This window comes from Micromys minutus (genome assembly GCF_963924665.1).
Source record: "Micromys minutus genome assembly, chromosome: 27".
In the NCBI taxonomy this organism is placed as follows: Eukaryota; Metazoa; Chordata; class Mammalia; order Rodentia; family Muridae; genus Micromys; species Micromys minutus.
The window spans coordinates 15,721,484-15,745,988 of NC_137962.1; the positions used below are offsets into that span (position 1 = coordinate 15,721,484).

Genomic DNA, 24,505 nt, shown 5'->3' on the forward strand with positions numbered 1-24,505 from the left:
ATAAGGGGAAAACTAATTTTGAAACTTCTTGATTAAATATACATTTCATATATAACTTACAACTTATTTGATTTATATTTGAAAACATGTTTTCAGTCTTCCTTGCATATATGTAGAGATTTAAATTTTTAGGAAAACAGATAATAAAACCCAATGCTTATCTTAAAGTTCTAACAAAACCAAGTTTAAAAATGCACAAATGGAGCACTTACTTTGGTATTGATGGCAACGCCCGTTCACCTTCTAGGAAGAGAAAGGAAAGAGACATGAGCAACTCCTTGGACTCCTTTAAAGGAGAGTATAAAGGTAAGTCCAGGAAGGAGATGCCTTACTCTGGTGTTTAGTGACAGTCCTTTATAGCCAAGTCATCACACTGACTCTACTTTAGGCTATTATGGCTTTTTATACAAAACTTAACTGGGTGTTGGGTTCACATGGAAAGATATGCCAAGTCCTAATAAAGGGATAATGCAAGGTGATAAAAGTCTTCCCAAATGGCTTAAAGATTAAGGAGCTCTTCAAAACAAAGTATAGGTGCTTTGCCAAAGGCCTTTGATAAAATGGTTTACTATCAACACCCAGAATCTATGCAGTAAGTACAAGACAACGTATGTAGCTGCAAAGCAATGCAGCAGAAACCTTGCTTCCTGACAGTCCAGGTCCATCCTCATCCCTTACAGGGATCTTTCTGGAACCCTGTACTCTGCTTGACCGTCTTATGTTTCTGAGCCCCTCAGAGCACACTGTCTTAGACTGTTCACCCTTCCCTGATCACCTCCAGGGTACCTGTCCCTGAGCAAGCTCTCAGAGTGCCTTAAGGTAAAAAAAAGAAAAAGAAAATAGAAACTAATTGGCATAGGGTCTGCAGAATAAACAAGGCCATGGCAGAACGCACAGTACACTAGAGGAACTGGTATCCTGCCAAGCCCAGACTTTCTCAAAATCCCATGGATCTATGTAAAATGTTCTCAAAGACGCCACTATACCCTTGTCCTTTGCACTGTACTTACAAAGCTCTTCTTCATGAGGAGACATGAGCCTTATTTCTAGGATATATTTATTTATTCACTCAAATCTTTAATTTTACATCTTGACATAAAATTTATTGTTATTCACCTACTCTAAGTTTTTCAAGTGTACAGGGGGAAAAATACAACAGGATAGAAATTTCAACTCGAGCTACAAGGAACACTTGGGAAGATAATCTTCAGAGCTGAAAGAACCAATGGTAATACAGAAGCTACTCCAAGGGTTACTCAAAGCCCTGTACTGTCACAGTGCACTTCAGCCCAGCCTTGAGTCCAGGTGCTGTGACATGGACCACTGTCCCTACACAAACTAGCATCCAGGTTACAAGGCATCTGGCCTTCACATTTGCAGCATTACCAAGGTCAGAACTGGCTGCTGGGGTGACCTTGTCTACCAGTGCAGAAGAAATGAAAACAGAATCTCACCTTTCTGGGGTCTGATGATGAAGGATTGCGTGGCTCCATTTACTAGCCGGCAGTATCCATCAATCAGGTCGGCCATGTTCTCAGCAATAGTTAGCGATGGTGCCGTCACTGTCAGAGGCTAATGGGAAAAAACATTAGAAAGAGGCGTTATTGTTCTTCCCAGTAATCAAAGGGACAGCTGCATTATGACATCACAACTCTGCATACACTTGAATAGAGAGGAATAGAAATGAAACATTTGCCATATTTAAGTAAAAAAGAAAGTTTGGTCTTTAAGAACATTATTCCTTGGATGTGTGAGAGAAGGCAAACTCAGAGCATATGATAGAAAGTACTAAAACAAAGGCTCACTTTTACAAAAAAAAAAAATCAGCAAAAAATATTCTTCAGAATGTCTGGATCCTTGGACACACTAGGAATTAAGGTAACAGCTTATTCTAGAAACTAATAATAATAAAATTTTATTAATTGTATCTTAATGTTCTATCATTAGAGGAAACTGGTAAAAATTTGGTCTTTTCTAATTCATAGCATGTTAGTGTAAAGGCTTAAAAAACATTCTCATATGATGTAAGTTTTATGAAGTGTTTCATAAACTTCCTATCTCTTTCTAAGTGTCTATATTTTGTTTTCACATACAAATGCTTTTCTTACTTGTAAGTTCCTGTCATTCCTTGTGGGACAGAAAAGGGAAGGAGCAGCTTGAGCAGTGCACTGGGATCTCAGCAGGAAACTAATTTGCAACAAGCTCTCTAAACTCCAGGTCAGTGACTTAGAATCACAGGGCAGGACACGGGTGACATAGCGTAGCGAGGAGAGCTGAGCCACAGACCAAGTTGCCTGCACAATGGCTCCAACTGTTCTTCAATATGCGCTGACTGGAGCCCAGAGTCTTGTTGTGTAGCTAAACAATTCTTTCTTCTACCACTTATTACTTTCTTTCTTTTATCTTTATTGATGTATAGAGATGGGAATTTACTCTGTGGTCCATGCTGAGAGCTGGCCTGGAATCTACTCCCCCTATTCTGAAGAAATTTAACCACTATTTTTAATCTTTATATATTAGGAAATTGTGAGATTAATTACCCATGAACACTTCATCCTTATCCTAGAAGTCATTTCTACACTATCCCATGGATCAGATTTTAACTAAAAATTAAAATAAAAAATTTGGACACTATATTTCGGTCATGTTTTTCCCCTTCTCCCTAGATCTCGCCATCTCTCTACTGACCCAATCTTTCTTCTTTATCAAATTTTCAAGAGCAAGAGTGCCTTACCTCAGGAGCACCAGCGATCTTGAGCTGTAGCATCCCTTTCCTGTCTTTGTCTTCACTGTTTGAGTACTGGATGGTCTGCACTTGGTTGAAGTCAGCTAGGTGTGTAGGCTTTGGAAAGGAAAGATACAGCTTTTAGGCCAGAGAAATCCTCAGTTCCTGGGGTCTGCTAGCACTTAAGTGATTCTTTCTGGCCCCAACCACCAGCCAATTCTCCTCAAGAGCCTCAAGGGTCTGGACAAGTTCCTCTGATGAACATCATGCAGTAGCCCTGTGGGTTTCCTTCCAGGTTTAGGCATGCCCAATTGTGGTAATATCTTTAGGAGAACCAGATAAATTAGGAGATAAGAGAAAACTCAGCTTCTACAGAGTGGAATGAAGACAGGAGAATGAACTATTGCTATAAACTACCTGTCCAATTCAAGAAGCCCGATGGAAGTTTCAATGAGAGCAGATAATTAAATAGTTGAAAAAAATTATATAAGTTAAAAATATAGTATGTAAGCATTTACAGAACAATGAAGTATGATAAGGAACTGATGGCATATTACCAGCACATGTTCGTATAACTTACAACAGGAGCTATAAGCAGAGGACAGAATAGAACACAAGGTCCTTGACATGATAACAGTAGCTGTTCGCAATAAAATCTAAGCAGAAGGTCTTTTATGTTTATTTATTGACTAAAATATCATCACATAGCCTAGGCTGGCCTTGAACTCCTTCTAAGAGCCCAAGCTGGCCTTGAACTAACAGTCTTCATGCTTGCCTTTATTGCAGAATATAACAGAAATATGTCTTTCCAATAAGAATTCACTCCATACACTCAGGAAAGATAAGGAAGGGCTTTTTAATAATAGTACACAAATGGTTCTACCTAATGCCAAAAGAAAACTGGTCTCAAAAAATTTACCAGTTTATATGGTTTATACATTCTACATATGCTGTCATTCTTAGATATTTTTCATGTCATGAGCCCTAAACTACATCCTGAACAATTTAAACAGAGATGGGAGACTAGTTACTTGGGTCTTGCAAGATGGAAATTTACACATCAAAGATACTGTCAAATTATTTAAGTACACTGGTGTCCCTTCACACACACACACACACACACACACACACACACACACACAAACAATAGTTGTTACCCAGGATCATCTTGTCCACACAGCAGAATTACGCTTTTCTTGGTAAGACACAGGGACTTAAGGGAACTTAACAGCAGACCAGGACTTAATGGTGGCTGTGACCCTGTGCTGCCCCTTTGAGTCAGATTATTTCATATGAGGATAGTGTATCTATCTGCTGGTTCTAAGTTGGGGTTGTCTCTTGTTGTTATGGAAATGGAGCCTAATGAAGGTCAATCTTAGCAAATAAACATTAGCAGAAACTCTCTCAACAAGCCTAACATTCAAAAATAGTGCAAAGTTTTTTTCTTACAGTTTGCAATAAATGTGATAACTGTACTACTTATCTTCTAACTGAATTAGAGGCAGTGCTCCTTTAGCTAAATTCTATGTTGTATAACCTAATACTTGCTAAGCAAGTTTATTAGTAAATCCTATACAGCATCAACTTTACTGCTTTAAGTCTCTCACGTATCACTGAGATTAGAAGTGTGATTTGTGCCATCACACTCAGTTTACAGGGCATAATTTTAAAATATCAAAGGCATGTATTTAAAGCTTGGTACCACTGTGTGTGTAGCGTGCTGGAGGTGCAGTTAGGTAAAGGACTGATCCACAAGCCCAGTTCTACTGACATACTTTCCACTGGTGAATTACAATTTAGTTCTGAAACACTAAATGACTCAGAACATCCAAGGAAAAAGACCTACAGAGAATGCTATACATCAAAAGAGAATCCACTGGGCCAGACATAAAACCAAGCAATCAGTTTGGCAGTGTGTCAGACCAGGAAGAGACACTGGCATCAATGCAGTAGAACAGAGAACCAGAAGCAGACGGCAAAAGTAATGGCTCATTCAGGAGTAAACCGGTCAGTATCTATGCTGCCTCACACAGCTGCTCATCGGCAATATGCACAATAGCAGAAACCTATCACCAGAGGCAACCACTTTCCATAGGCTTACGCTGTAACGCCTTTACTTCTCCAATAGCTATAATCATTTCTACTTCACCAAGAAAGAGACACAGGCACAGATATGAAAGAATGACCCCAAAAGTCATAAATCCAGTCTCAAGATGTTGGTAGCTTTGCAATGCACCCAAGAACAGGGCCTTTTGAACTCTCTAAACACCATTTTTTTTTAAATCTTTACCTCTAGACAAAACGGAGGTGTGGGGGACTCATCATCTTGAACTATGTTACAACACCGGAGATTAAAAACAGGTTATAACTGTAAAACAATTTAAGAAAGAAAAACTGACTACAAACTGAATTAAACTCATTAAGTCATAGATGACTAGACACCGCCAGGCTTTCTAAAGAGTGCACCATTTAGAAAGGTAAACTAGGTGGTCCTGCTGTTGTATCGGTGTCAATGCTGTTCCTGAATCTGTCCTGCCCCCTCAGTTTTCACTCATCCATGTAATAGATGAAAACTACAAAGTGTACTCTTCATCTATGCACTGAAGGCTGGCTGTGTTTATCCTATTTGTAATGATTCTTTAGTTTTAACTTAAGGAGCTGTTTAGCAAACACCTGCCTTTTATCCCATCTTTTGTTGAAAAAAATTCTTAATTTCTATTTAACATAATTTATCAAAAATTTTACAGAATTATCATTTTTACATCATGTTTTTAAAAATCCATTCATGCTGGGTGTGGTAGTGTCCATCTATAATCCCAGTACCACAGTGGAGGCAGAGGGGTAAATGTGAGTTTGAGCCCAGCCTGGTCTACAGAGTTAATTCTAGGCCAACTACAGATACATAGAAACCCTGTCCCAGGGAAAAGGGAGATGAAGGGAGAATGCCCTTGCCACAGTCATGAACTATCTCTTGCTTTCTTCTAAACTATCATTTTTACTTTTCATGCATGGACCTACAGTCTCTTTGGGTTCAGGCCCTTGTCGTGGTAAGTCTCGGGTTAAATACCATTCTGTTTTCTTCTGTGATGCAGCATTTATTGAAAAACTAACCAATGATCCCAAGACAAGACAGAGAGGAGCGAGGTAACCGGAATGGGGTGGGAATTCTGAGATTGGTATGTTTAAAGTAATAGCCATTATGAGACTTGGGAATGGAAGGGAAAAAAAGAAGAAAAAGGAAAAAGGAAAGATTTCAGATTCCTGGACCTGTGAGGAAACACATCAAAAAGAAAAAGACATCTTTGCTGGTAACACAGGTACAAATACAGGCACAATACAAGCAGTGACCCAAAAGAGCCAGCAAATAGAATAAGGTTAAACAGCTTCCATTCCCAGGATGTTTGTTTTACATCAGATTGACAGAAGAACCAAACATGCTTTCATCTTATTCAAATGTGAAAATAAAGCCAGGTATGAGAGTTAAAGTTTGTAATTTCCCCCTTGGGTAATCAGAGGCCGAAAATTTCTATTGTCAGGATGGCCTAGGTTACATAGTAAATTAAGGTCTGACTGGTATACAAAGTGAGACCCAAACAGAAACATAATAAAACAAATGAAGAGAAAAAAATGACAAGAGCTATAAGAATGGTAGAATCTAGGAGTAGAAAAAACTCTTGCCCACACTGTTAACAACAGAAATTTTGCAGCCTTTCTAAGAAGCAAACTGGTAACGTCTTTTCAAGTTAAATGCTTTGCATACATTCAGTAGTTCTTTCACTTAGAATCTCTTCTACCAGAGAGAAAACAGTTTCTAGAAATACATGTACAAGAGCACTTCTTCTGTACTTTGAGGAGATAGTGCGATGGCCAAGACTGCTTAATGTACAAGCATGAAGACCTGACTTAAAATCCCAAAAACTATGGTAGATAGCCTGGCAAAGCATAACTGTAACCTCAGAGCTGCAGGGGAAGAGGAGTGGACAAGGCAGGTAGGCGTACTCCTCAGTGTACTCCTGAGAGTACAAGAGCCAGTCTGCCTAGCCAATGAGTTTTAGGTTCAGTAAGAGACCATGTCTCAAAGGATTAACAAGGAAAGTGATGGAGAAAGATGTTCTTCACTGGCCTCTGCGTGCACATACGTGGGCACATGTGACTACGTACTGATATGGAAAATAAATGAATGAACAAGCAAACAAACAAACAAACACCTATTTCAACATGGTCTTGAGGAAGAAATTGGAAAGTTCAGTGACTGAGACAGTCCCATTTGGTCCTAGAAGGCCATCATTGCCAGGTGGACTGGAAGGCAGGCTCACAGGCAAGATGCACAAGAGGTAGAATGTGTGCTCACTAAGATCCATTTCTATCCAACAGATAAGAGTGAAGAGAATACAGCACAGAACAGTTGCTGGTCATTTATGTGTGGGCACAGTGGGGACAGGAACTACTCATGGGAAAGAACTATAGGGCAGAAGCAAAGCAGAGTAGGAATAGATAGCAAGGAGTACGTGTGGAAAATCACACCAAGCACAAATACAAACCTGTGATCAGAAACCTGTACCACTAAAAAAGGCACACCTGTTAGGGTGAGCCTGCAAGAAAGATATCAGAACCAAACTGTCTAACCACAGGCTCACCACCATAATCATAACCATAGTTCTTCAACACCATAACCTTGGCAGGCCTTCCAACTCACCCTGTATTCATCATCATGTGGCACAGACTCTACACATGTTTTTATGCATGCCTGACTGTAAACTCCATCAAAGAGATACAGTCTCTTTGGCCTTCCTAGCAAACCCCTGGCACAAGCATCTGCTCAACAGCATTTGCTGCAGCACATAACAGGGGCACATACTGGTGGGACAACCTGAAGATTTCTTTGTGGCCAGCATTTTTCCTCAATAAGGTAAGTAAGGGCAACAGTGAATTCAGAATTTTAAGTTATGATATATTTTCTGGATTATTTAAGTATGATGTCAGTACAAATATACTAAAATCACATCTAGAAGTTAGTTTTAAAAATTATAGTATAGGTCAGTATTGAATGCCTGGTTAGTGGGTAAGATCCTGGGTTTGATTCTCAAAGTTGCAATGAAAAAAAATACAGTCTTACAAAATAAGTTGTAACAGCACCGGTCAGTTTTCACTCACCCACCTAGTTTGTCTGATTCATTTCCCTTCAAGTCTAAGGTATTCCAAAGGCTTAAGTTTAAGTATCTCCCACATCACACCAGAGCAATGCAATAAATGGAGAAGTTTCCTTGCAGAATGGAGTCTTTAACGAAAATGCTCTGTCCAGTCCTCGACTTCATTTATCAGCACCACAATCAAATCCATGTGCCCTCCCAGGAACCAACTTACATTGCAGCCCTTGTCTGTCAGGTAACTGATCCCTTCTTCTGGGCCGATTGCCAGTTCCACAGAAATAATCCAACTTGACTTTGGAAGAGCAACCATGTGGGACGAGGTACCAGAAGGGGGAAAAAAAATAAGTTTAGATATGAAGTCATCATTATATCAAAGGCCTTGGGTTTGGAGACGAATTGGTTTATATTAATCTATCTAACCAAATAAGATAAAATATGTATAATTTCAATTACCCAGGACCTACTGAGCCTGGATAAGACTAGTTGTGGTCACTCTTGAACCTGGGAAGCCATTGTTTTTTCTAGGAAGATTATCTCAACAGGACAACTAGCACTTGACTTGTGAACACAGGCACACTATTTAAAATACAATTTTTATTATCTAATTAATGTACTTCTTTCCTGCTTTCCCCCTATATTATCAAGCAGTATTTTTGTTTAAGAACTATGACGAATTTTTTGTTCTATCAGAAATGTAGATATATGTGATAAGAAAAAATTAAACTATTCCCCATTTTCCAAGGTTCCACACTTACCCCAAGGGCACACTTAAAGCACTCTTTGTCAAATCTGTACACCGGAGAAAGAATCTCAAAGAACTTCAGGATGCTTTCTTCTCTATTAAGGTTGGCAAACTGCCTGAATGTTTGCTGGATCAGCTTTCTTAGTGTTTTGGCCTGAATGATGACATAGAAAAATATGTTTCTAAGTCAACCAACAGAAAAAAATCTGTATGCTCATACCATTTATATTATTACAAAACTCACCCAGTCAAATAACTAGTAGAACATTAATGTGTAAAATAAAATTAACAAACTTTGCCCTATGACCAGTTTGAAAGGTATAGTTAGCAATAGAGGGCTTTATTCAACTTCATCAAAAGCTTACAGCAACAACATGCATATTAAACATGTGGCACACTGCCATTAAACCACATACCATGGGAGCATGTGGCCCAGAAGCAGAAAAAAATGAAGGAAAACACAGGCACTCACATGTTCCAATATTATTTCTGAAGGTACACAAATAATAAACTGTAAAAGCCCCTTGTTATTGAATCTTAAAAGTAAAATTTCAGAGCATTATTCTTTAGAAAGACTGATGACATTCAGCAATAAGAATCTTCAAGATCATTCACTCAATATAATATGCACTGTGGTGTATACTTTCACAACTATTCTATGTAGCCTATAAACAACTGTATGGAACTAGTTCAGGGAGGTTGAAATCATACCTTGTTGTTAGTGTGTCTTATTTTCTTTGTTATACAACAAAGAGAATAATCTATATGCGTAGAATGGATGCTTTTAGGAGACACTCATTGTGGCTCCATATGCATGTGTGTAGAGGGGAGGAAACTCAACACCTACAGTGTTTTACTTTGCATGGGTAAGTACTGGCTTCTATTCCTGTTATTCAAATACCTGGAGTGGAGCAAAGGCTTCCTAGTGACCAAGCTCCAGACTGCATACATATTCATATTGCTAGTCTCTTCAACTGATAGCCAGCTGGCCACTTAACCACTCATGACCTTTAAGTAGGAATGAAGACAATTATAGAATGCCCCTGACCTTGGGTTTGCTAGTGTTACTGGAGTCACAATTTTAATCATGCATCTGAAATGTTAAAGAGACCTTGCCTGTCTCAGTGCAGCCTGTTTTTTAGTTCTTGGAAACATCAGAGATCAGTCAAGTTCTACCAGGATATGATAATCTTTCAACTATTCAAGGGGAATGTTAACTATAAACAATCTTCTAGAAACTTAAATCTTAAGTAAAACAATGTGAGTTTGAGAAAAAATACAGACATAGCCTGCTTATAGAAAAAAACTAACATTAATAAACCTAGTCATTCAACATGGCTAACTCTAGAACAAACAGAAGCTCAGATTTGTATTTCTTATTGCAGTGTTTCTTGTGGTTGTTTCTGAAGGAGGGATTGTCTACACCTACTGTGTGTAATAGGTGCTGTACAGTTTATGGGAACAGCTTTACAGTAGTACCAGAGTCTAGAGAAGTAAGTCTGCTGGAGCTGTCAAGGAAATTTATGTAGAATGGGGAGAAATTTTGGACTAAAGCTATTGTCTCACCTGATTAAAGCTATTTAAGAAACCAACAGTATTTCAATTAAAAAAGTAAAGTGACCCTTTTCAATAAAAAGTGCTGACATGTTTCAGTTGGTAAAGGAAGTTACTGTGCCAGCTAGTTTTATGTCAACTTGACACAAGCTAAGTCATTTGAGAGGAGGAAACCTCAATTGAGACTATGCCTTTATAAGATGAGGCTGTAGGCAAGTCTGTAAACTTTATTTTTTTTTTTTTTTTAAATCAGTGATTGATATAGGAAGACCTAGCCCATTTGGGTGGTACCATCCTGGATTGCTGGTCCAAGATTCTATAAGAAAGCAGGCTGAGCAAACCACTGAACAAGCCAGTAAGCAGCATCCTTTTATGACCTCTGCATCCAGGTTCTTATTCAGGCTGAGTTGATGCCTTGGCTCCCTATAATGGACTATATCATTTGGATATGCTAGCCAAATAAACTCATTTCTTCCCAAGTTGCTTTTGGCCATAGTGTTTCATCACAACAATAACCCTAACTAAGACATCAATAAGCCTAACAACTCAAAAATTTGATGCCCAGGTATCACACAGTAGATTGTTGATAACCAATCCCATAAGTTGTATTGTGATTGTCATGTATGTTCTGTGGCATGCCCAAGTATACAGAAGGATTTGTGCATGTGTGCTAACATACACAAACGTGTGTATGTATGTATGTATGTACGTACGTACAGACGTACGTACATATACACACTAAGTAAATAAATGTAAAAAATTTAAGAGATCACTTAAGAATATGGTTCTCAAAACCTTCATAGTGGGACTGGTGGTGCATCTACAGATAATGGTAGCTAAAATTTAGCTCTGCTTGTATCCCAATGTCCAGCGGCATAAAAGCACAACTGCCCTGAGTCAGCTTCTTATAAATCCCTAAGTCCTTTAGCCATCCCTACAACCTAAGCATGACCAGTGCCCCTCACATCAATCTCCCTTGTGCACTCATCTGTCTGTTTCTTGGCTTCCAATCTGTCTTGTTATCTTGTTCTCCTTATCCCCTACTATGAAAGCTGCATGCCTCTTGCTCCAGCACTTAAGCTCAAAAAGAGCACTGGCCATAGAGATCACAAGCTGACTCTACTTTACTCAAACTGTAAGCAGGGCTAAGCCCTCACCACACTGCCAGACCCAGCTCAAGATTCCAGAGAAAAGCAGGCTGGAGGACCTCAGAAAAGAGGCCAAAAAGGATGGACCTGGGAAAGCCTCAGCAGAAGTGTCCCCACCGCCCCTGACTCTTCTCCAGCTCTATTTATTTTTCAGGTAGCTGTTCATTCTTCTATTTAAATAAGAACTATCAAATATGCTATATACCTGGTGCTAGAAAAACTCATTGTGAAAAAATATGAAGACAAAAACAAACAAACAAGTCATTAGCTACAAAATTACAAGTTCAGAATTCCCTTAGATACTGAGTAGGGTCTAGATAGGAGAGCTGCTTTCCACCAATGCAAGGGCACAGAGAAGAGGGAGGCAAGAGCAGGAGAACCAGGACATGACCAGGTTCCACTGAGCTTCCATGGCCTGTGCTCAAGTCCCTGTTTTCAGTATAATGGTTGTTGATAAGCATAAAGCAGTGGCTTGGACGCCCAAAGGCCGCAATCACACTTGTGATGCTCTTTACACATGAAAATCTGAGACAGCAGTTTTCAAGTCACCAAAGGCATCATCATTTGAGAATCACTGATACATAAAACACAACCATTAAATGAATGCTGGCTAGAGCACCTTCCAACCAACAGCAATGTCAAACTGTAAACACTGGCTTATCCTGTTTCCACGCCTCTACTACAGTCGTCATATTCCTGTCTCAGGCTGAGGTAAGGGGACCTCTGCCCCCTTGCCTTTGTGGTTTTCACACTGAACAATTCAGATAGATTGAGGTTCTCCCTATTCCAGAAGGCTGCCAAGCCTCCCAAGAAACACAGTTGCCATTTTCTAGCTACCTCACATAAAGTCGCAAACCTTGATTAAAAGGTTGGTCCTCTATCTTAGACCATTGTCTACACTTGTACTCCAGCCTCTGCACACTTACAGGAGTGAGCTCTGTTACAGACAGGCACTGGAAAGAGCTAGATTCCCAACAACGTGTTTCTACCACTTTATTAATAGAATAGAAACTTAATGGGAATTGTAAAAGCACAGTAGCATCCTCAAACTGAACCCCAAATACTAAAAAGGGCACACTTTCTCATTGCTTGTCGTAAGACCTACTGCACGTGCGACTCTTTGCACTTATTTTCCCTGTGATATCATTCCAAACTGTGTGTAAAAGTAACCATGCTGTCAAACCCCAGAAAGGGAGAGGAAGAAAAACCCCAACGTACCACAGTAATGGGCCAGAAAGTAGGCAGCACTCAGGCGTGAATGTAGGGTTTTGTCACAGACTGCACATAAGAAACGGCACCAACACAGTGGCCTGCCAGCCCACTGGTCAACACGAACCACATTCAGAGAATATAGTCCAGCTTTGCTGGCAAGAAAAAAATCCTGTGCCAGTGAATCCCAATCAAGCACTAAGAGATGTAGTTCTCAGTCTTTCACCATGCTTGGTATATTAGACATGTTCTCATGCTAGACACATCTACAGAGCTCACCTTCTGAGAATGTAAGCACTGACTTACTGGCTTTTCAAAAACATTTTTCAGAAGCTGGTTTGTCTATGTTACAGATGTGAAAACTGAAAAAGACTCAGTCACCTGTCCAAAGTCATGGTTAATTTACACTGAAGCCAGGACTGTTACAAGACAGTTTGGTTGTGGGGCCAATTTTCTGAACCAGAATACAGTATTATTTAGCACGCATGCTTTAGCCTGTGTGGGCCTCTGGTATTTTTTTTTGGGGGGGGATCTTTGTAATAATAAAAAATAAAAGCAATAATAGCTATTGTCTATTAACTGCTACCCGATAGATATTATATTGAAATATACATATTTATCTGTTATATTTAACACCATTCTTACAGAAGATGCTTTGTTGCAGAAAGAAGAGGTCATGCACTGTGAGGCTGGCAAATGGAACCCTTCTTGTTCTCCCTCTGTAACTGGTGTTTGGAGGTGTGCTCTGGGTTGGATAGGAAAAAGCACTCAGAGCGCCTCTCTCTATCTCCAACGATAACCCTCCTGGAGTAGGATTACATGGAAGCTACTTCCAAAGTTGCCACCAGAAAAACCACACAGTAGTAATAGAAACTAACCATTAGACTGTAACGTAGAGCACAGCAATGCAAACATGCACATAGGAAACCGTGACAGACACACAGGGAATGCAGCACTTACACACACACACACACACACACACACACACACACACACACGCACGCACGCACGCAAACAGAGGACCCAGTTGGTATACATGCACAAACAGACATGATGGAACACAGTGAAACACAGGGGACCTAGCAAACGGTAAATGCACACACAAGACAGAGAAATACATGCATACAGAAATGCAGCAATGCACACACAGTGCTCTTGATTCACTATGATTGTTTAAAGTAGTATTCCTTTTCTTTTGTGTATTAAAATATTCAAGACTTTACGAACCTTGAGTTGCAGCATGAACTATTTCTAGCTTTGCACTTAGGTGTTTATTATAATAATCAAGTAAAGCATGGCTCTGTGGAAAACGGCTAAACCTGCGAAACTTTTCTTGCCTGAAGTTAACTAATTTTTAAAGTCAGCTTTGCCACTGTGGCTTTACCATGTAAGGGGAAAATGTACCATTTCACTTTCTCAAAGGCAAGTTTTCAGTAAGAAAGGGATACAGGCAGAGCTTCATATTTGATTATGATAAAGCAGACTCTAATTACCTTGACAGAATCCAGTAAACTCTTAGGAAAAAATCGCTTTAAACCAACATCTTTTCTGAAATATAAAAAAAGCACATTAACAAATAACAGCATCAATCAGTAATAACATACTTGAAAGAAAGCAAAAGTAGTTTGTTTATTCTTGTTTGTTTATGAAAGAACCAATTATAATCAAGCTCCGAACAATCAGCATATTCATGAAAGAGAATAAATAATTTTGTAGCTATGCATAAAAACATGATCACAATTCATTTCAATAGAAACCACTGATTGTTTCAACTACTGTTGAAATCCCTTTTGAAAAAGTCCCGTTTGCCTTACTGCAAATGGCAGTGTGTGGTGAACTGTCCTTTCTCAAGTGTAGTATCCTTATCCACATTATACACATATGTATTTCAGAGAAAGCTGCCCTGGAACTCACTCCATACACCAGGCTAGCCTTGAACTCAGAGATCTGTTTGCCTTTGCTTCCCCAGTGCAGGAATTAAAGGTGTATGTTACCAAAGCCCAGCTTTCCTTGACTTAAAAATTTATTAACTCACTCTCCAATCACATTTTTCTCTTCTCTACATCACAAAATGGAAAAAGGATTAATAAATCAAGTGATTAGTCCTGGCTCAAAAACTAAATGTGTAGGAGTGCCAGAAATCCCAACAATTTTGATAAACTCAAGCCTGCTATTATTATTAAAAACCTCAGAACACTTGATCAAGAAACAGATTGGAAAAAAAAATAGGTCAGGCTTGCACTTGAAATTTACCACCTACTTTGTTTGCTGAACTAGCAGTTTGTCCACTAGATGGCACTGTTTTCCAGGAAGATGAAATGTACATTTGAAGACATGAGATCAGGAGGAAATCATGGAAAGACAGAGAAGTACCGAGAACAAAGTGAAGTTCAGGTAATATTCAGGTATCTGTCTTCAGATTTACATAGGGGAAATTAACTAAATATAAAGTATCAATTAAAAAAAGTTGTTTCACAATCACTTTATAGTCAAAACCACAGAAATCACGTGGTTTATATGGCTGTCCTTTCATCCAATTAAATTCATTAACTTGTAACCTGAGCAGCAGCACCTAAATCAATTGACTCCTTGTTAAACCAATTTACCACATCCAAAGGTCACTTTCTTGGCTCTGGCATGCTGTTTTCTGGTTTCACCTGCCAGGGTACAGCAACTTCACCTCATGTCTTATGTCCCAACCCTATGTAACTGTCCCATATGTAAATAAACACACATAACATAAGCAGAACCATGGCTTTTGCTGTAACTCTACCATATCAGTAGATACCAAAAGGTATGTCCTGAATGTATTTAAATCCATCTGATTAAAAACAAAACCACAGCAACAAACAAACTCAAAAGACAATCTGAGGACACTACCAAAATGCAATTCCCCAGGTCAGGCACTAAGCTATTAGGCTCCTTCGCTGCTTCAGTGTTACGATGGAGGACATGCACAGATAATAATAGGCCAATAATATCCAGTTATAGAGTGGGATTGCTCAACATCTTAGCAAATGGCTTTATGTAAATTAGCTAAATTAAAAGTTCTGTTCCTTGGTTTTAGCAGCTCTGTCTCTGGTGCTCAAGAGTCTCACATGTGGATAATGCCTACTGACTGGATAGGGCAGAGCAGACCCAGAATGTTTCCACCACCCCTGGCATAGAGTGCCAAGGCACACAGCTGTGTCCAAGTGGTGGGTGACCACAAACATTCAGTACCCTTCCTGCCCGGTGCACATGAAGGTTCCACAATAAGGGCAGAGAGGAGTAACAATAATACTGGGAATGGAGACAGTTGCCGTGGGACAACCACATAAGCTCCAGGGTTCCTCAAACAGAGGAACAGGCATAGAGGGATGTGGAGAGCTGGCTCACAGCACTGACACAGCATCAAGACAGAGCCCACAGGTCTGTCTTTACCACACAGCCTTTTCCTGAAACCAATCCCAAGTGTTTGACCCCCATTTGCAAAAAGGATTCCTGTGACGTGCACTCTATTTTCAGAATATTTTCATCTAAGCTATGGAGAACTTGTATCTGGTTTCTCCTGACAGATGCCTTCATTTTGGTTGTTAGTCTTTTAAAAGGTTTCTTGGTTTGTTTGATTATTTGTTTGTAAAAACAATAATTATGTAGCTAACGTTAGTGTCTTGTCATGATCCTTCTTCCTAGGCCTTCCAAGAGCTAGAAAGATAGCTGTGTGCCTGGCTTATAATTCTTTCCCCAGGTGACATTCTCAAACGACTAACCTGTGATGGTATGAAAAGTTCTAAAACCTAACAAACCAACCAATTAGCACTTGGGATCTACACCAGTGAGACTTCCTCCAGAACTCTCTTAATGTCTGTCTACTCGGACTAAATGGTTCTACTCTCTCTTTGCCTCTGTCAATCTTAGAGCTCATTTACCTCTGTACTAACTGTCCTGTCCTTCAGCAGGAGTGCTCTTGCTTGGAAAGTTGTAGTCCCTACGTCCTCAACTCAATGCCTTGCCTTCCTCACTGACACTACATGGGTATTCAGAATGAAAGAGACAGAAAAGCAATATGGGCAAGAAGACTCTTCTCCAGCCAAACGTTCTTCAGTGCTCCAGAATCCATAGTGCTATTTGAAGCTTCGGGCCTCATTCTGCATGTGTATGCTCATGTCCACAAGCCACAGCACACAGACCCTTTGTGCCCTACTTACAGACTGAAGAGGGACTAAGTGTGTAAGTGAACAGTCCTAGGTTCACATAAACTAATATGGCGCAGAAGGAAAAAGAGACATTCTCCTGAGTTGTGCAGCCACTGGTTAAGTTGGCCATGTTCTTCCCGTAAGTAACTCCTTACCCAAGTGTTCGTCATTATCCTGACTAGTTAAATTCTTCTCCCCTCAAAAAACGAGAAAGAAAGAAGTTAAGGTTCCAGGTGGTAGGATTCCACCCTCTGTAACACCATTTCAGAAGTCAGAATTTTAACAGTAAATTACCACTTGGAGTGTGACTCTTTTATCTAAGTGTGGCGTCCTGCGGCAGCCTCTAGGCTCTCATTTTCAGATTTACATGCAAGTCCCGAGGCTGCACCCTCACTGATCCCAGCACTGGAGAGGCAGAGGCAGGTGAATCTCCACATTCAAGTCCAGCTGATTCTACAGAGCCTATTAAGGAACAGTCAGGGTTACATAAAGAAATCTTGTTTTGAAAAACCAACCACCACGGGGGAGGGGTGGGTGGGGACCTCAGGTCTGTCATGCTTGGAATGACAAAAGGGAAAGTAATAAAATATTTGTTTATGGGAAGAAAAACAAAAAGCCAATAAACCATAGGTATCCAAATAGTGTGGTCCTACATTTATATATCCATTTTATTATTCTAAACATAGAATATAAAATATTCTTTCTTTTGAAATGTTGTAAAATTAAGGTATATTCTGTAAATTACCACACTTAACTTTTCTTCTAGTAGTATCTGACTACTAGACTACTAAAAATATATGAACTATTTAATTTTTTTCCTTATGGAAGGAAAAATAAAGAGAGGCTCTTGAAGCTGTTAATAAACAGGTAATATTCTGAATGTGAACATTTTTTTCTGTATTGAAAAATATATAAACTGTAAACGGCTCCAAGATACCCACCAGCCCTTGGATAAAGGTTTACTGATCACTTGAAAGCTAGGAATGGAAGACAGGAGTCACAAGCCTCTCCTCAGCTAACATTGTTCTTAGGGCACAGACCATTCTCTGCAGTATATATGGTAAAAAATAAGAACTAAGCAAGGTGTCTATAAATATCTGTGAAGCACTGAGAAAATTAACTACTAACCTAGAACTACAAACAGAATAAATCTACTTTTTAAGAAATGAGGAAATTTTTAAAAAGATTCTAAAATGACAAAAAAAAATTTGCCACCAAAAACTATACATAAAATAACTTCTAGAGTTGGCCTTGTGACCCCAGCTCTTGGGAGATAGAAGCAAGGGGTCTGTACTTCAATGTCATTCTATACTATACACCAAGTTCAACATCAGCTTGAGACTAGCTCAAAAAAAACAAAACCAACAAATGAACAATTAACATTCTTATAAGCAACCTATCATGGAGACAGGATGATTCCAAGTTCAAGGTCAGCCTGAACTCTGGGCAAGTGAAACCCTAAGAAACACAGATGAGCTGGCAAGCACACGCACACACAGTAATGCGTACAAACAGTTGAGATTTTTGGTTGATAAAGTACCTTTCTAAGGCCTAACAAACAGGTCTGCAGAATGCCCTGGCTGTATACACACAGCCCTATGGGAACTTCTGAAATTCATAGCTGAAGCTATGGATAGTGAAAGATGAATAAACCTGACATTTAGACACTGTCCTGGGAACTAAGAGAAGCAGAAGTTGTAACATGCCCTGGATCTCCTCAGAAGTAACCATTCTTCTCCCAGACTCTCCATTCCTCTATTTCCCTTCAGAAAATAACAGGCCTCCCAGGGATATCAACCAAACATGGAGTACCACGCTGAAATCATATTAAGGTTGGACAAGGCAACCAAGTAGGAGGGAAAGGGTCCCAACAAGCAGACAAGAGAGTCAGAGACAGCCCCGCTCCCACTGTTAGGCATTCTACAAGAACACTAAGCTACACAACCATAGCATGTATGCAGAGGACCTAGCTCAGACCCAAACAGGCTCCCTGGTTGTTGGTTCAATCTCTGTTAAGCCCCTATCCTATAAGCCCTGGTTAGTTGATTCTGTGGGTCATTTTCTTGTGGTGTCCTTGAAACCCCTAGCTTCTACAAAGGATTAAGTTTTTTATTAAGACTGAGAAGATGTTATGGAATATGAAGCTGCACCCCCACACACACTTAACAATGTAACTTAAATTTTCTCTATGGAGAGAAAATTTTATTACCTTTGAGAATAAACTAAAGCCCAATTCAAAGGTACTTCAAATTAACCCAACTAATAATGCCTATACTCCGTTAGTCACTTTGGCCAATGTTCTTTGGAACAGCTCTACAGGTTGGTTTCATGCTGGCTGATCATCTTTCCTCTTCACAGTATTGATTACAGTCAATTCATACTCAGTGCTGCTATCATACACAAAACCAAATTCTCTGCTAATACCAACAGGCAGGCACCAGCATGACCACTACTGTATACCACAAAGGGCTTCTGATCAAACAGAAGAAAAGCTATGCCTGAAGCCAGGCACTCTGCACATGCAACCACTCAGCTACAACGAATCCTCTGAAGTGGGAAGTGACATCAGACAAATAACACAACTGCAGAGTCGCTGTGGCAGAAGTACAAAAGCTTGGGTATTTCTAAGTGAAGCACATAAAAAAGAGCCAAGCAAAGTTATAGTCACAGGCTTCTTTCAGTAGCCACCATGTTTACTTGTGCAATCACTATACATATATATACAGACTGACCACTACAGATTGTGTCATTCAGGGACTTAGTTAGCTATGTCTTCTAAGAAGGATCTGATTTCTACATTTGCTTTGTCTCTTCTTCCTCTGGTCCAGTAGTAAAAACCACAAGCTCTGAGCTTTGTAAAGGAATCTCACAGTCCATTTTTTCTGATTTCTCATAAAAAAATTAAAAAAAAAAACCCCACACCTGAATTTTGAAGGCACTAGGTAAGACCCCAATCCTTCCTCTTCTGTTTATTTATTCTCCTTCTGACTTTCTGTAATTTCTAGAAACCAACTTCACATCAACAGTACTACAAAACTTGCCTCATTTCTAACTTAGAAACTGGAACCTAAAACTTTCTCTAAAATACTTCACCCAGATGACTACCTGTAATCCCAGTACTTAGGACTGCAGACAGGAAGATCAAAACCAGCAGATTAAATAAAAACCTTTCTCATAAAACCACCACCACCAAGAACAAAATAAAACACTATTGATAAGTAACCTTTAATAATTTCTCTAATTCTAGCAATCTGAATTTTAAGCACTAAGGAGTCTTTTAAGGCTGAAGAATATATCTATTTTAAATTAAAAACAAAATAAACAGCAACAAAAACAAACTACAGTGACTGCTAGACCTAAGCTAAACTAAGGAAAGACAGTAAAAATTCTACTGAAAATTACTTCTTTTTTACTCATCTCATCAATTAGTGGATACGATGCATGTGACATACTGTCATAAACGTATTTGTGGTCTGCTAGGCATATACTGAGTGTCACAAACCAAATTCAAGATGTCTTAAACTCAGAAAGTAGAAGCTGCATTAGCTTTGGGCACTCTGAAACACGATGGACAGACTGGACCAGCAGAGGTTTACCGATGGCTAAAATGACTAAAGTATCAACTACTAACAGTAACTGTTTTCCAAAATGCTTTTCCTTTTCCTTTTCTGTGACCATATCCGCTGTGCAAGCTCCTATTTTCAGGATGGGGGAATGTAAAACTATCATACTATAAAAGTATTTGGACTGACCTAGAAAGTCTAAGTAAAATCTAAAACCATTTATAGTCTTCATTACAACAGATGATCTGAGTGAACTTTGATGTTATGTTAGTACATCTCTCAAAATACCACAAAACTTCAATAACAATACAGATAGAAACTAAAGTCTAAATAACAGTAAAATGAAGCTTCACTCAGATACAATAACTAGTAACTATCTAGCTCAATTAATTATCAACACGATTGAAGTACAGAACTTTATCAAGACACTTTTATCAAAGTCCAATTTCCCTCATACATTTTTAAAACAATGAAACACAATAAATATGCAAACTAGTATCATTACTAGAAACTGTTTTATGTTCTACATTCTCTAATACATAAGTAGCAAACAACTCTCATTTCTTCATTTGTTGAAAAGAAATCCTTAATTCGTCTGCAGAGAAAATGGATAATTAACCAATTTATGGGTAACTCTGAATTTCAATGTAAAGCAGAAGCAAAGTATCATCTCACTGAAATTTAATGTATACTTTTAAAAGACATTTGTGTAGATGTATAGATGTATTTATGTTGTTAGGCCACACACATTATTAGCTACAAGACATTTAACATTATATTTAGATGTTTGTGAATAAAGTTAAAGCCGACAGGTTTTTTTTCTTAAAAGCTTTTTCTCCTCCAAATAAAAACTGAGAAGACCATTCCCTCAGGCAGTTTCTAAGTAGAGATGAGCCAAGAGGAAGTATACTCAGATGTGCCGTACTTACTCTAGCACTTCATAGTTGGACTTCTTCTCTAGGGCATTGCCCCTCATCTCCCAGTAGGATCGCCTGAAATCAGGAAACACATCCACTGACATGTGTATAAAAGGTATCTTTAGGCTGTTAAATTAGAAACAACTAGGAAAGACAAATCTAATAAGTAATGTGGATCCCCTCACAGTTTATTCACGACTTTATTAGTAATTTTATAAGGAAGAAAATAAAAATTAAACAAGCACAAAAACGATGTAGCATTACCACCTACCTAATTTCCAAACAACCCAACTTCAAAGCTATTTCTTGGTCTACCTGGTCAGCTATCTCTAGCATGTAGTCACTCTTCACCTGAAATAAAGGAACAGGAAACAGGAGTGTTTGCAATATGATCAATCCCTAAATGTTTGCTGAATGCTTTATACATATTTACTCATATTCTATCAATAATTATACTGAATTTTGGATATAAAATAAGTAACACCAAAAATTAAGTAAAAATCTAAGTATTTTATGTACATGTATGTTTCACAGAGCAGAGGAAAACTTTGTGGAGTTGGTTCTCTCCTTCCACCTTACCTAGGTTCGAGCAACTAAATTCAGGTTGCCAGGCTTCTATGGCAAGCAGCATTATTGCATCTTTTACCAATGCAGGCTTGTACATTCCAAGACTGCTTCATGGTCTTCCCACTCAGCCCAAAGCATAAATGAGCAGCAAGAGTTGCATTTCTACTAAACTGCAGAACAATTTTTCTCTGAGGAATAAATCTAGTTCCCGAAGCATATGGGGGCCTCAGAGCAAGAGCCACAAAAACTCATGTTCATCAAACCCAATGTGCAACCTCACAATCCCAGCCAACTGTCCACTCTGTTATTAATCTGGGAAGAAACACATCTGAAGTCTAACATAAAGCAACAGTAGTGACACCTCTGGCAATAAACATATTCAATTAAAAACAAATGGGGCCAGATTTAGTGACACAATCCTGCCATCCCACAGTGACTCTGTCTCAAAACACAAAAAGCAGGCCAGTAAGATGGCTGAACAAATAAAGGAGCCTGCTGCACAGGGCTGATTACTTGAATTTGATCCCAGGAACCCAGAATGGAGAGAAAAGGGGGATCCTGAATTGTGGCACATGATGTTGACAGTCACACATATCAATTATATACATGAAATAATAGTGTTAATAATAATAAATCCCCCCTCCAGCATGCACTAACACATGACACCAGTTTGTTTGAATACCTATCAGCATGAACACATCTTCAAAGCTGAAACATTCACAATCTCTTTGCAGATTTGAATTAGGAGACAAAAATCTGCAGTTGATTTTGAAGATGGGGGCATGCACTCTGAACCTAGAGTAGAACACTGTCTGCCCTCCCTCATCACACATCTCTATTACCAAAATCTACGTGCAGTTACATTATGAGCATCATCAACACAAATATTTGTCTTACCTACCTTCTTATTGTCTTATTTTCTTCCTTATTGAAACAAACATTCACACAGGTTATTTAGTAAAGCCTAAAGTATTCACTTTCTGGCTTTTTTTGCAGAAAAAGTATGTTGACTACTGCCCAAAATAAACTTCCAAATTTTCAAATATTATCTCCTAGGCTACCAGCTTCTAATTCAAGGATTTGGATTCCATTTGTCACACAGCCTTCATTAAGCTCTTTCCTTGCAAAACCCTGAAGTCCCCTGTCTGCCACTGTTTATCTACCTACTTGCTTGGAGAAAACAACATGTATTGAGCACAAATGCCCTTTATCTACACTTACTGCTGAGCAGCTGATATAAAACAGTGTAAGTTTCATGACTCCCATACAGACTTTCTATTTTCTTAAAAGGAGGAAGGCCTTAGTGTCTTTCCATCACCCAGGACAGGTTTCAGGGCAGGTACCACTGCAGATTTTCAATACCGTATTGATGATAAACAGCACATTAACCAACTGTCTACAGGGTCAATTACTGCAATTTCTAAACACTCTTCAGAGACAGGAAAATCAATCAAGGTAAAATCAAATGTTTATTTAGTTTTTAAAAAGAAACAATAATAACAATTTTCAGAGAAGATGCTCTCACATATGAAAGCTTTACTCCAAAATGGTACAAGGCTTTTCTTCAGAGTAGTTAATTCATAGGCTAAAACGTGTGGTCTGACTGAAAACACCTGTACTCTTTGAATAGCTGAAGTGACTTTGTACACTATTTTTCTACTGCCACCCAATTGGTGTCACAGCACTGCTTGTCTTCTGCTCCAGTGTTCTCTGTAGCTACTGAGCTCAGTCACATCCTGAGGTTGTACCGTAAGACTCAGGGCCCCTCACCTTCACTGTTCGCTTCCATTATTAATCATTTTAAAACCCTGAGTCTCCTATCAATTCCAGAACTGTTTTTATTTGTGAAATAAAGCAGATTGACCAAGCATTTCAGTATATATACCTACACAGCCATATATCACATATCATTCCAGGTCATAAAATGAACACAAAAACAATGTTTATTCCTTAAGACCTGACTGATGATGTAGTTGTCTTAGTTTGTGCAAGTACCCTATGATGTTTGCACAATGACAAAATTTCCCAAAAATGCATTTCTCAGAATATATCCCTACTGGTAGTCTATACCATACTTCAAATATATAAATATATACACAAATATATAAAAACATACACACATATGCATTTATACATGTAAGTGTGTACACACACACACACACACACACACACACACATACACACATACACCTATTCATTCTCACACTGAACTACTTTGTTAAAATGTTTCATTCAGTCTGGACACCAGCATCTTCCCAATCCCATCTTACTGCTGCAGAGAAAGCCTGAAGGTTACAGATGATTATAGAAGAGCCACTATTTAAGGAGAATCTACTGGCAGTCAGGTCCTAGAGCTCTGTTTTATATAGATCACATCTGATCCATGTAATCATTCAGAGCAAGCTGTAACAGTTCTACTTTATATACAAAGCTCAAAAGACAATTTACAAAGGGTCTCAAAAACAAATTTTAAGCAGACATGGCTTATAACTCAGAATTATAAATCTCAAAACCTCAAGACTTTGATTAAACTTTCATTTTCTTGTGCACCGTAGACTATAGAGACTTACGAAGTTAAACTAAACACACTTTGCAGAATGACAATGGCTCCTATTGACTCATTATGTTTGAATTCTTGGCTCCTCAGGTTGTAGAACTGTTTGGGAGGATTAGGAAGTATAGTCTTGTTGAAGTAGGTGTGTCACTGGGGGTGAGTTTTAAAGTTTTAAAAGCCCACAGCATTCCCAATTTG

General features: G+C 38.9%; 1 protein-coding gene across 8 annotated transcripts in view; it reads right to left on the reverse strand.

Annotated features, from left to right (window-relative positions):
* PTK2 (protein tyrosine kinase 2) overlaps positions 1-24,505 on the reverse strand; it is a 191,741-nt gene that overhangs the window by 86,864 nt on the left and 80,372 nt on the right. For all 8 annotated transcript variants that reach the window (XM_080939760.1, XM_080939758.1, XM_080939759.1 and 5 more), the window contains 8 exons: positions 21,458-21,537; positions 21,199-21,261; positions 14,022-14,076; positions 8,631-8,771; positions 8,090-8,167; positions 2,735-2,842; positions 1,455-1,572; positions 213-243 (listed from right to left, as the gene is read on the reverse strand). In XM_080939760.1, coding sequence (XP_080795886.1) covers positions 213-243; positions 1,455-1,572; positions 2,735-2,842; positions 8,090-8,167; positions 8,631-8,771; positions 14,022-14,076; positions 21,199-21,261; positions 21,458-21,537 — 674 coding nt within the window. The remainder of the gene's footprint in view (positions 1-212; positions 244-1,454; positions 1,573-2,734; positions 2,843-8,089; positions 8,168-8,630; positions 8,772-14,021; positions 14,077-21,198; positions 21,262-21,457; positions 21,538-24,505) is intronic.